The sequence below is a fragment of the Adelges cooleyi genome, unplaced genomic scaffold (genome assembly GCF_023614345.1).
Source record: "Adelges cooleyi isolate 19-005CV unplaced genomic scaffold, UGA_ACOO_1.1 ACOO_flye_CR_arks_rails_tigmint_CR_PRNA_21, whole genome shotgun sequence".
In the NCBI taxonomy this organism is placed as follows: domain Eukaryota; kingdom Metazoa; phylum Arthropoda; class Insecta; order Hemiptera; family Adelgidae; genus Adelges; species Adelges cooleyi.
The window spans coordinates 4267522-4280828 of record NW_026095871.1 but is presented as its reverse complement, the minus strand read 5'-3'; the positions used below and the strand labels follow the sequence as shown (position 1 = coordinate 4280828).

Here is a 13307-nt window from a genome sequence, read left to right as displayed (position 1 = left end):
TTTTTTAATATTTCACTAAACAGTAGACGTATAAAAATTTCAATTTCCGTGAAGACATCAACAGCCAAAATGAATCTTTAAGCATATGCTTATAGCATGCCTATCATCTGCCTTTAATGGACGTCGAAGTTACCATAATTTAATTAAAACATGCGGACGATTTTTTAAGAATGTTCATTTTTCATTGCAAAATAAGTCATAAAAAACACACTTGAATAGTTAAAGCTTGCCAAGACGCCTATCAAATTACTAATGGAGAATCTTCCACATTATAATAGTCGTCTATCTATACTTTTGTATAAACGAATTCCGGCAAAGATATTAGTCCAAATTATAAAATCAAAGTAAAAGCCATTTAAATATATTTGTGTCAAATAGAATATGGAATTTAAATATGTCTTAACAACTAACAACCACTCATTAATTTTGTGTTATATAATTTATTTTACAGCTCTGTGGCCTTTGGCTATTGCTTTAGGACTATTTCTAACTTAATAATATGCATATGATAATGACAATGTTAAGTTGCACAATTTATTGTTAAAGATAAAAATAATATGTCGAAACAATTTTTGAAAAACGAATCCTGTAGAATTTTTATTAAGTGTAAAAATTGAATGACAAGTATTAGATTTGATGTGAATGTATCGTAAAGTAATCTGAAGATAACTGAAAACTTTAGTTGGTTACACTGACGTTACCTTATTTAACTGTATAACGAAGTACTTCAATGAAATTGAATAAAATATCGTTTTTTTAAACAATTATTTGTTTAAAATAATTACATTTAAGTTTTTCATAGATTTAAGAACACAAATCAAAATCTAATATTTTTAGGTACGGATTTTCCGTGATAAAGCTGGTGGTGTTGAACATTTCTGATGCCGGTAATCGGTATTTAAATAATAGCAGTAATCCGAAAAGTCAATAATTGCCTAATAATAGGTCATTATATAAAATACCGGAAATCGGTAATTAGTGAATGTGTGTGGAGCAGTGTTTAATATGATATAAATTAATTTATGATATTTATCAAAACATTAAAGCATGATAGGTATATAAGGATTTAAATATCCAGTAATACCGGATTACTTGGATTACAAATAATCCGTTATTCCAATATGACGGATTAATGAATTACAAATAGTTCATCCAAATTAAACGTTTTTAAAAAAATTATCCCCTTGTTTAGATGTTGGTGTTTTTTCTAATGTTGTAAAAAATAAACAATATTTTGCATATTGATTTACACTTAGGCATTTGTTCATGCGATAAGCGAACAACAAACACATTAAAATAATAAATGTAATCCAGTTTTTATTATTCCTGGATTAATAATGTAATCCGTAATCCGCGAACTAGGGACTACTGGATTAATAATGTAATCCGTAGTCCGTAAACTAGGGATAACTGGATTAAATATAATCCAATTTTTTTATTAATCGTAGATTACAAGTAATCCTTAATCCCTCTGTAAAAAAAATACACCATTTTTTTTTATATCCCTCTGTAATCGATTACGGTTTGTAATCCATTTTGCCCATCTCTGAATGTATGTATGTCAAAATTTAAAAATGATGAACTGACATGTTATTTAAACCAAAAAATAAAAAATGGATAATTGGTATCAGTACGGTAATTATCTTAAATGCCGAAAAAGTAGTTTACTTGCGAATTTAAACTTAAAACTTAGCAGCGTAATTGTTGGGACTTACAAAAAAATATGCATGAATGTTTATACTTTGGAAAACAATAAGTCATTAACAAATTGCCTATGGCTGTCAAAACGAGACGATTTATAAAGAGATTTAAAAGTCTTAACTATATTAGATTTTAATACAGACTTTATGACCTGAACACTGTACACAATGACTTTATAAATTATAGGATATATTACAACGATGTGACAAAATTACACAAAAATCTTTATCACCCTGGTTACGTTCATAACAGGTTCATATAAGACAGTTTAATTATAATAAAAAGAACAATATGTATAATTATATTGATTTAAAAATTTGGACGAAGAGAATTCAAGATGATCACAAAATAAAAATAGTAGTGCATCTTTTAAAAATAATACAATAAAATTAACCATATAACATTGAGCAATGATTTACTGTTTGAGTTTTTATAATTATTAAATTTGTTTATTTTTGGACAGTTTTTAATTCTGCTGTAAATATTTTAATCTAAATAAGGTAATGGAGTACATTTTAAAGAAATTAAATGTATACAAAACTTCTTAAACAAAAGAAACGGTAAATTTCTTGAAGCTGCGTTTTTAAGAAAACTGAATAATTTTAAAATGCTTATATATTATATAAAGGCGTTGCCCTTTTCAATACTATACCTTTCCCTTTTTCACTGATTCATCTTGCGCTGTACGAAATAACGCCCGATTCCCTAATAGACTAATAAAAACTGACACATGAATTATTCATTTTGTGAATAAGATAAAACTGGCAGTTGACAACACGTAACCCACATTTTATTCTTGAAACTTGTTTAATATAAGAACATAAAAATTTTATGACATTATCTGCAATTATTATAGCACCTAAGCGCCCATCGATTTACTCTGAATAAAGTATCACATTTAGTATTGGAATGTAAAATTATATAACTGATTTACATTTATTGATATTTGGAAATATTGTAAATTTCAACATAAACTCAATATTCCTTATTATAATCATGCCTATACTGGATTCAAAAATTAAAATACGGAACATACATTTTTTCCCAATATGTGTTGCCGATATTTCTGACCCAGATAAAAAAAAAACTCTACTATTATCTGTATATGTTTATTGCATTGTATAATAAGTTTTATTAAAACAAATCAAAATTATACGTTTGAATTATTAATTAAGCAAACGAGTTGGTTAATCAGTACCGGTGCGGTCCATAAGGAGGCTTTCAGACGGTATGTCCAGATTATAGACTATTTCAAATTTCTATTACCTATGCATAATGGGAATTGGAAAATCAATCAAACATGTAAAAATAAGACATGTAACAAAATACAATACTCGGTTGTGTAATTTGATTTTATGCTTTTCCGACATTGTTTATTGTTTTTGTTTTTCGACACACATACTCGGATGCCGTCCGTGCCTACTTTAATGACACTCACACGGGTCACCAAACGCGGAACTCGACTGTACAGTTTTTTTTATTTAGGATGAGAATAAACAATTATTATATTATTTAGCGTTTTGCGCACATCTCGCAGGCGAATACCTTGACAAATACAAAAAAAGCGCGTGTTTTTTAAGTAAAACAAATGTGATTTACGTGCAAAACAACATCATTGCCGGTGTAGTAGTAGTGCATAAAGTCCATCCCGGACGACCGTCTTAGCGATTGCGCTTTGAATAACCGTTTGACGACGTTCTCCGCGGTATAATCTCATAATGTATATGAACATGGGTTATCAATTGTGCTGTTTGGCCATCCTATTTTTTACTGCGGCCGTTCGTTCGGAAAATGATTTATTGGACCGCACTTACACGTCTAAGTCCAAGTCAGAAAATATCCGTAAGTTGACTTTGTAAAAAAAAAACACACACACACATACATTTTTACATTTATTTTTCGGACACCCGTTGAACGATCACGTTTTTCCAGCTTACATGCTCCGAGTGTGTCATCGAAGCGACCCGAAGCTCAACGAATGCGTGCAAAAGTCCATCGAAGAACTGAGACCTTACTTGGCCGAAGGTAAGTGTCGGTTTTACCATCGACGCCGTTTATTTTCTATCAGATATTATTATTATTTTTTTTTTAATACATATTTTATATCACTCGTATTTCAGTTTGCGCGAATCATCATCGATAGATAAACAAATCTTTAAAAATGAGTTTAATTCAATATGTTATAATTTCAATGAAATTTTAGTTATTAAATTTATAAATTTGTTGTGTAAACCGACATCGGGCAATGTCATAAAGTGCTCGAATAAAAATTATTCAAATACTATTCAAGTAAATCGTATATGTATTGAAAAATTGTAATTTTCAATTACAATTTTTTAGTTTTTTTTTTAAATATATTTTCAATGAATTTGTTACTTACACAAGATAATTTACAATAATTAATTTTGTAAATTTCAAACTTCAAAAAACTGATGTTCCCAAAAAATCTTTTAAATAAAACATAAAATGTATAAAAATCCTTTTACATAAGTAATTTTAATTTACTTACAGGGATCCCGGAATTGTTTATACCATCATGTGAACCCTTGGTCATACCCGAAATCGTGATGAATCAAGGAAACAAAGGCAGCGTTAGTGTACAATCCATTTACCGTAATATTCGTGTACATGGTCCTAGTCAGTTCGTTTTGCAAAGCGTCAAGTAAGAGAAATTTTACTTAAAAATAAAATATTCTGGTGGATACAAAAAAAATAAATAAATAAAAAATAATAATAAATTATACTTTATGTGTTCAGAGTGGACTTGGAAAAAGAAAGAATTCGAATTAAAGTGTCGTTACCGTTCTTGCACATGACTGCCGACTACTCTATCGAAGGCAGAATCCTTATGTTGCCCATTTCCGGAGCCGGTCTCAGCGAAGGAAACTACAGTGCGTAATTCGTAATAAACGCCATTACTTCTATATTGGAAGCCATTAACAAATTATTATTGTGCTTTAGCAAACATCGAAGCCAATGTCCTCGTACAAGCCAATACTATTCAACTGAAAGGAAAAAAACATTTTAACATTCAAGATGTAGCCATTGATTTCCAAATCGGTCATGCGAGTGTGTACTTAAGCGGTTTGTTTGACGGCGACAGTGAACTTGGTAAATCTTCGTTTAGTTCAAGTTTTATACATTATTTTTTTGGCACATTCATTTTACTTTATAAGTGCAAATTACCAAAATATTCAGCGGTAAATGTGTAGTCGTGACCGTGCTTAGGGAAGAGGGCAACAAAAATAAGACGTGTTCTGAGGTGACATGAATTCAGAAAACGCCCAATAAAACACTTTTGGATATATGTTTTACATTATGAAAAATGTGATTTATATGATTAACGAAAAAATATATTACAATTTAATTATTCAGTTGTTTACACTTAACGATGGCAAAAGGGTGAAAATATTTGTTTTGTGTCAATATGACAGCATAAAAATACATATCGACTACATTTAGGTAGTATAAATAGATATTTACTTACTTAAGTGACAAATTATTTCCCACCTTAAATTACGTTGTTAATTTTTTTTTTATTCATAAACAATTTTGTGGTGACTCATTTGAGATAATGTGTAAACCGCAGAATAATCATTTCAAATAAAGCATTTTTTTTTCACTACTACTCATACAACCAGCGAATAATGAAACTTGCGAAGCCTACATGTAATAGATTGTTAAAAACAATTAGCGATTATAATCAATTTTCTTGTGTTAATCAGGAGATGCGATGAACACTTTCCTGAACGACAATTGGAGACACGTTGCCCAAGAGTTTAAACCCATACTCGAAGAAACAATAGGTGACCTGTTCAAAAAGTTTGCCAACAAATTATACCACAAATTCCCCGTGGACGAAATCCTTCCGGTTTAAGGTCATATCGAAAATCGACGTAAAATAATTTAACGTTTAAACGTAATTTTTATGTAAATAATTTAATTGTAAATTATATTTTTTATTTATTTATTTATTTATAACGATTGTAATTGATTTTCGTACGAAGAACTGGTATGTACACAATAAACATTTGAACCAATTCTTAATTCTCTCTGCTGTGCTTGTGTATTTATTTTGTCTTGCTTCTTCTATACGTTATACCAATCGTACAAACACTTGCTATAACGTGTTCGACACAATGCTTGGTGTACATATAATATTTAGTAAGGTGTAGGAAAAAAAAATCCATGAACCAATCGAATGGACCCAACGGGTAAAAACTTTCTCTGACGAACAAACTAGTCTTCTTCGACTGTTGTCATGTTATTACGCCGGTCGCGTATAAGGTGTTACGCCAACATTATCTGTCGCGGTCTGTTCAGGGTATTGCACACTGAGTTCTCTTCGGCAAAACCTTTTGGATGTGTTTCTTTCCACAACAACTGTTAAAATTTTACTCAAAAATTACTTTTGATTTTTTGTTTTACTTTTTATAACGCGAATGTAAATCTAAAGATTAAACATATTTGGTAACGATAAATTCGCCCGCAACAATGTTCCTCGTGTCCGTCACAATGACCGGAATAGCCTTATTCTACGCGGCCACCACAGTTGAAGTTGCTGCTGCCGCCGACTCCGGAAAAACTTTACGACAAGATCAAATTCCGCCACTTCAAGTCGCCCGTAAGCATGTCGAGATGATTATTTCTTAACCGCTAGACAATAGTCAATAGCTATACTATAGCTAAATTCTTAAAGTCAGTAACATTATCGTTGATAGATCACAAATTCGTTTATTTGTAATAACTACTGCGTGCAACAGAAAATACCATTAAAACATGTATTAAAACAAAAAGAAATATTTATTTATTATAATTTGACGCCAAACGGAATAATTTCAAAATAACATGGATTACACTAAGCATAAAAACCACATTCATTAGTCTGACTATTTTCGGATCTATCAAACTAAATTCATGAAAGTTTTAACTCATTCCTAAACCACATCTAATTATGATGATTTAATTTTTAATTTTTTAGACTACTTATTATTAAATCAAAGAAACTAATACGCTTCAATAATTGTGATTTATACTGTAGTTTAGTTCTATAAGACAACCGATAGCGGTTGTTTTTCTACTATGACATTATTTTAATTTATACGAGTAACTTAAAACAAACCCAACAACTTTAACCGCATCAACTAGGTTATAATTAAACTCTACTTAGTTTCTTTGACTAACTTTTATACTAATAACCGTTAAACATTACTGATCTAATAAAACAATACAAAATATTTTTTTGTAAAGTAGATACCAAAATATATATTAAAAATGGGATTCGAATTTTAATGAAAAACATGGGATTGCCAACACCATATTTATTATCAAACATTAGATCATACAACTTACATCGACCTTCCTAAGTGCTAAAGTTCAGGATAAAAAAAATACTTAGAATTAAACGTGTTGCTGCGAGAACAAGTTAGCGACAGTAACATATTAAAATTATAGAATATTATTGACCTATTTCCCCTCATTTATTATATAAACATTTAGATTGAGATAGATGAACCTGTTTAAGGGAAGTCGTACGGACCATGTAAATAGTTAATTTCATGTTTTCCAACGACCATGAAACGTAATGTTTCTAGACGGAGTACAATTGTTATCATTAAAATGAACATTATATCAATTATGTTCTCCCTTATACTAAGTGCCTATGCTCATCCTATTTCATTTCAGTTATTCTAATATTCGGTTGTAAAGGTCAAACCCATCGAGGAATTGGGGTTTTCCCGGTAGACCCATGGAACGTCATATAAAAAGCAATTATACATTTTTAGGTGTTCTTTGGTTTATGATATTTAAATGTAGAAGCTTGAGAATTCAAAAATTCCCATTAGCCACTAAGTTTATTTATTTACTTTAAAGACCATTCTCAACAGTTAAGCTAAATATCTAAGCATAATTTGGCCAATGTTTTAGTATTGTTAAACTGTACTTATTTTCAAGCCAAACTGATGAACGTTGGTAATTAAAATCATAAATGAATGTAGCTTACTCTGACAAAATAATAAACCGCTACTAAAGATCTTGTAACCGAGATATTGCTTATAGTTCTTAAGAATTGTCTGCGTTGTCTGAAAGATAATACAGAGGAACACATGCAAAACAAGTTCTGTTTAGAGTAGAACACAACGTATGTACATAATTTACGTAACTTGCTTTTTATCACATAAAATATACATAAGATAAATAAATATAAAATATATTAGTTTTGCACATACATGTAAGTGTAAAAGCAAAACTGCCACTGACCGCAAACGTCTGTCTATAAAAGCGTTGAGTCTTACGTAAGACTTTGACGGCGCTTTATGCTTACACCTCGTGTACACATGTTTTTCGTTTGTTATTATTATAACACATTGCCCCCGAGTCATGTATAAAGACAGGTCCAATGGCCGACAAGACCATTAAGTAAGATTAGGGCCCCCATCGAAGAAAGTATTCCGCCGTTTTGACCTTTCTCTCTTTTTCTCGCTCCAAACAAAGTGTAATCACATCAGTGAAAGCAAACCACGCTGTAACTGCAAAAATATACAGCTGTAGCCTGTACCTTATGAATACTTCAATACTATAACACCTATAATCAAAGATAACTTGATTTAAATGATTACGATTTTAATTTTTAGTCATGGATTTGAAGTCATGAGGCTGAAGTACATACAGAATACATGTGTAAACAACTAATACAATATTACCTATTTGGTGCAACAATTTTATCGTTGTTAAACATTCAAATCTCTAAGTATAATCTATAATGTGCAAATAAACTAACTTGCCCTTTCTAGGACTTTTACATCATCTACACTTAGTAGCATATATAACTCCTGTACTTTCGTTTGGCAATATTAACAAAGAACCACATACGTTGAGTTACATAAGTAGAATAACCAAGAACATACGCGTAACGGCAAAATCTAAATATTATAATTATATGCGTTAAATTTGTATAAAATGTACTTAAAAATGTTATATAACAAGATAGCGTATAGTAGAGAATCGTCTAGGCCCTTGCAAATTTAGGCCAATAGAATATTTCAAACGTGACCAGTAATCAATATTACTTATGAAATGCATACAATGTTTTATAGTGAGCCATGAACCAATATTGTACCTACAGTTTTATCTTAAACGCCAATTAGGGAAATATTTTCTGATGTTTAACTCCGCAGCTAGAGTACAAATATAACCTACCGATTATAATATAATATCAAATACCTACACATACTATGTCAATATCACGTCGTTGTGAAAATTAACCTATTAATTTTCTGAAACTATGAAATCTTATATGGCAATTACATAGGTACATTAACCAAAGCAAATTTCGAATTAAGTAACATACAACAAATAACTTTGGAATTTTAATTTTCCATTATAGATGAACAGTGTTACGGCAACTTTCGTTCTTTGCGTATTTGTGATAAGTATATTATAATCACATTTTAATAAACAAAATAACAATGTAAATACTTTATTACATAATAAGCCGAAATAAATATAATTATTATTTTCCAGCCGTATGGTTGAATGCGTGCAAAAAGAAGGACCCATTCGTGGACGAATGTATCCGTATGACTTTCCAGAACATGTTTCCATACTTAGCTAAAGGTATCCACTAATTGTTTGATTTGGCAATGCGCTTAAAATTAAATAATCGTATAATCGTATTGTTTTATTCCATTCAGGTATACCAGAAATCGGCACTACACCATTCGAGCCTATGCACATCGATAAAGTGGCTCTAACTAAAGGACAGGGCGCTATTACTCTGTATGGAGCCTTCACTAATCTAATTGTTCACGGGCCAAGTAATACGACAGCGCTGTATACTAAGTACGTGGATTGAAATTTAAAATTAATAAAATTATTCTACTTTTTTGGTATTGACCTACTGTCACGATAGAGGCCTAAAAATTCAAATAATTAAGTTACGCAATATATTTTAATTTTATAGGAACTACGTTTGAAAATTCATAATGTTATATCTTTGCACGTCTTTAATGAAATACTATGTCCTCTAATAATAAAACAATGAATCGCTGGCTTCTAATATGTGTATAGAAACCTAATATATATCTAATTCTATACATAACACAGTTTCACAAAAATTTGCACATACCACCTGTGCACTAAATTTACTTTTTTTAACTATCATAAAGTTACATATTTTTTTCTTTGTTAACTATTTTTAAAACGCTCTTCAAAGCTTAATAAATCACGATGATCTGACAGATTTACAATTTATATAATAAGTTATCACCTATAATAACGACCCTTAGCATATTCTTATATTTGCTGAGAAAGGGATTTCTTATAATATATATTATCTGCATTCTATAATAATTCATAATTGCATATTTTCTACGAATAATATTGAAACACGGATATCTCTACTCTCTTGACGAATATTAGTTGTATAATGAAAATAAGTTACTGCAAAAAACCTTTAATATTCCGTCAATTATCTCTTTATATGTAAATTTCTTCTATCCGTGTGTAAGTAATAAGTATGCAAACTCCTTTTAAACGGCTGGACAGATATTTATGAAATTTTTTATTCTAATACACGGGCAACGCCGGTTCGGGACAGCTTGTATACTATAATATGTATATATGATTTAACTACAAGATAATAAATCAAATTGTCCTTCGATTGCACATGTTATTATATAATGTTATTAGGTGCCAGTAGTATGCGCCACGCACATAATCTATATTTCCCATAGAAGTTACTGAGTTAGCGGTACTATATAAATAATAATGCTCAACTCGACAAAAAACATGAAACAATGTTCTTGATCAATAGGTTATAATAAATTACACGTTCAGAATACACTAAAGTATTTTTCTGTTTCCAATGCGTCACACTATTTTTGTCGTCGAAAACAACAGATTAGTTTTATGACGTCCATTTCAATTGAAAACAATGTACCAAGGTAATAATGTGAGAATGTAAATCATTTAATACAACTTAAATTTTAGATTTCACTGCAATTTGTTTAAACGTAAAAATGATTAAAATGAAACGCAATAGTAATTGTTATACATTTGAATAACAACTTGAAACAATTAGGTACATAACTATACTAACTAGTAACTATACAACTATTCACTAAATAAAGGGAATGTAAAAAATAAAGTCATAATAAATGAATAAAGTTTAGGAAATACTAACTATATTTAAATATAATTATACATTCACTTAAATAAATATATATATTTTTGTGGTTCTTTCAGGATTGATTTAGTCAAAAACCGTTTAGACATTGGTCTGTTTATACCGACCATTAAAGTAGAAGCAAAATACGACCTCAAAGGAAATCTTTTACTTCTGCCATTGGTCGGCGTTGGTGATGCAAAACTTTATCTAAGTGAGTGTATGAAACATTTGTATTTTTTTCCTATTGATTATTATTTTTGGCACTACATTAGGATTACTGGTTAGTTAAATTCGTATTTTCTATTATTATGTTTTACAACAAACAAACTAGTACACATAATAAGCAAGTTTGACGTCTCTAAAATAATAAATCACTCTTGACTCAATATCTTGAGACAATATCTATAATCTATCATGGTAACACTCACTTAATAGCGTGTTCAAAAAATTAACTCAAATCATTAGATTCAGAATTTCCTAAAATGATTGACAAAAAATCAATTGTTCAGAGGATATTTTACCCAAGTATTTGTCATGTCTAACATGAATGTAGTTTTTTTCTTAAAAAAATAGCCTTAGTTGTGCCAATGACCAATGTAATATTATTATCTGTTATTACTAAAATAGAAACTACTTATACTATTAAGTATATTTTATAGTTAGTGTTTGGCGGCAACAATAGTATCAAGTATACATATTACTAATAAAGTTTTTTATTTTTCTAATTAACATACAGAATTACCATAAGTGTTTGTGATTTTCAGAGAATGTGACCACTCACGTACAAACGAAAATACATTTTCCAAAGTACATGAACGAAACCGTTATGGTGGCCAACCATATGAAAGTGGACTTTAGCTTGTCGGCAATGCGCGTAAATCTGGACAACTTGTTCAACGGCAACAAAGTATTGGGCCGAACGGTAAATACGTTTTTAAATCAAAACGCTCTGGAAGTCGTCGAGGACCTAAAAGAAAACATTGGCGAAAATCTTTCGACAATATTCAAACAAATTATGAACGACGCCTTCAGTCACATACCCACAAAGTTATGGCTCCAAGACGACTAGAGTTCACTCTCACCAAAACCGTTCAGTTACTACTCTATAAAGACTTTTGTAAATATCCTTCAACTTCCATATTCCACGAAAACGATAATATGTTTGCTTGTCTGTCTTGCTAGTACCTACGTTATTATTGACGACTTATTATTGTGTTGTAATCGCTATTTTCACGTTACTCCCAAGATTATTATTGATTTATATTGCATGTTACTATTTTTTTTTACTATAATTATATTATTTGTGTTGTAATAATAATATGTTATTATTCTTCTTATGAAGTGCCAAAGTAAAATATGTCGTCGGTATAGTCTATATTATGACTATCTATTGCCTATATTAATATTATTAGGTAAAATTAAATTCCAAAGTCGATAAACATGTAACAACCAGCATGGAAAAAATAATTAATTTCTCGCACATAAACTGGCAAAATGCATTGCATTTACCAATCGCCAATTCCTCTATGTATATCAGGGATCGTATGTTGAAATCATAACCCTTACTGCTTTCACCACCTAACTAAATACAAATTCAGTTAAGGAGAACGGAAAGCGCCAAAATTTATAGAAATAAAAACTAAAACACAAAGTCACTTTCTACAGTGCTACAAATGCTACAGAACAGATTTCAATTTTTTTTTGTTACAAAGTTTAACATTTTTAATGATGGCCGATTTATTTTTTTTGTTTTCAAAATTTTATTATAAGTGTTTAAGTATTTGTACTTTTATAGTTTTTTTAAATAAATCAAACACATTTTCTAATAGCTAAACTAAAAATCGGCCTCTTAACACCCCTTAGAGAAAATAGTGAGCATCTCATAAAAAAAATTGAAATCCGTCCAATACATACGCCAGAAAATTACTGCTACGAAAATAATTTCTTCTTATATGTATCAGTTCATTGTGTATAACTCATAAGGTCAATGCATATAATATAAAAACATAAAGGTCGATGTGCAATAACCTGTATACTTCAACCATGCCACTCACCAATATTATACAATTCCATTTAACACCGATAAGGTAATATTTTAAAATTTAAACCCTAAAAAACGTTTATATTTTTTTAATCGAGGCGACACGTTTTGTCAAGATGTTTTCATAACAATTTTAATACATTTTAAATGTAAAAATAATTAATTGTCTATTTCTATCCAGAATTATACATGTAAACAAGTCTAATTGTTAGGTCGACTTAACAAATCGGATTTGATTTAAGAACGGTTTATTTAATTCGTGTAATGCTATAGGTGTATTTACAAATATATGTATGTATTGATGTATGATTTTTAGATTTATTGAAATAAGATAAATAATTATAAACTAGAGAAGCTAGATGCAGTGGCGTTAATAGCGATAATACACATATATAT

At 29.9% G+C, this 13307-nt stretch overlaps 1 protein-coding gene across 1 annotated transcript; it reads left to right on the top strand.

Moving 5' to 3' along the window:
• Positions 1-3360: 3360 nt before the first annotated feature.
• On the top strand, positions 3361-12238 carry LOC126834890 (uncharacterized). Its single transcript, XM_050567100.1, has 11 exons — positions 3361-3543; positions 3634-3726; positions 4213-4363; positions 4459-4592; positions 4663-4812; positions 5427-5572; positions 6163-6325; positions 9226-9318; positions 9396-9543; positions 10948-11081; positions 11635-12238. The coding sequence occupies exons 1-11, from the start codon at positions 3420-3422 to the stop codon at positions 11937-11939; spliced, it is 1641 nt and encodes a 546-aa protein (XP_050423057.1). The 5' UTR covers positions 3361-3419; the 3' UTR covers positions 11940-12238.
• Positions 12239-13307: the final 1069 nt, after the last annotated feature.

Bases quoted from the DNA above. Each gene is read 5' to 3' on its own strand.
- LOC126834890 (XM_050567100.1), top strand. From the start codon at position 3,420: ATGTATATGAACATGGGTTATCAATTGTGCTGTTTGGCCATCCTATTT. The intron at 4,364-4,458 runs GTAAGAGAAATT...TTATGTGTTCAG, and splicing joins TTCGTTTTGCAAAGCGTCAA to AGTGGACTTGGAAAAAGAAA. The intron at 4,593-4,662 runs GTGCGTAATTCG...ATTGTGCTTTAG, and splicing joins TCTCAGCGAAGGAAACTACA to CAAACATCGAAGCCAATGTC.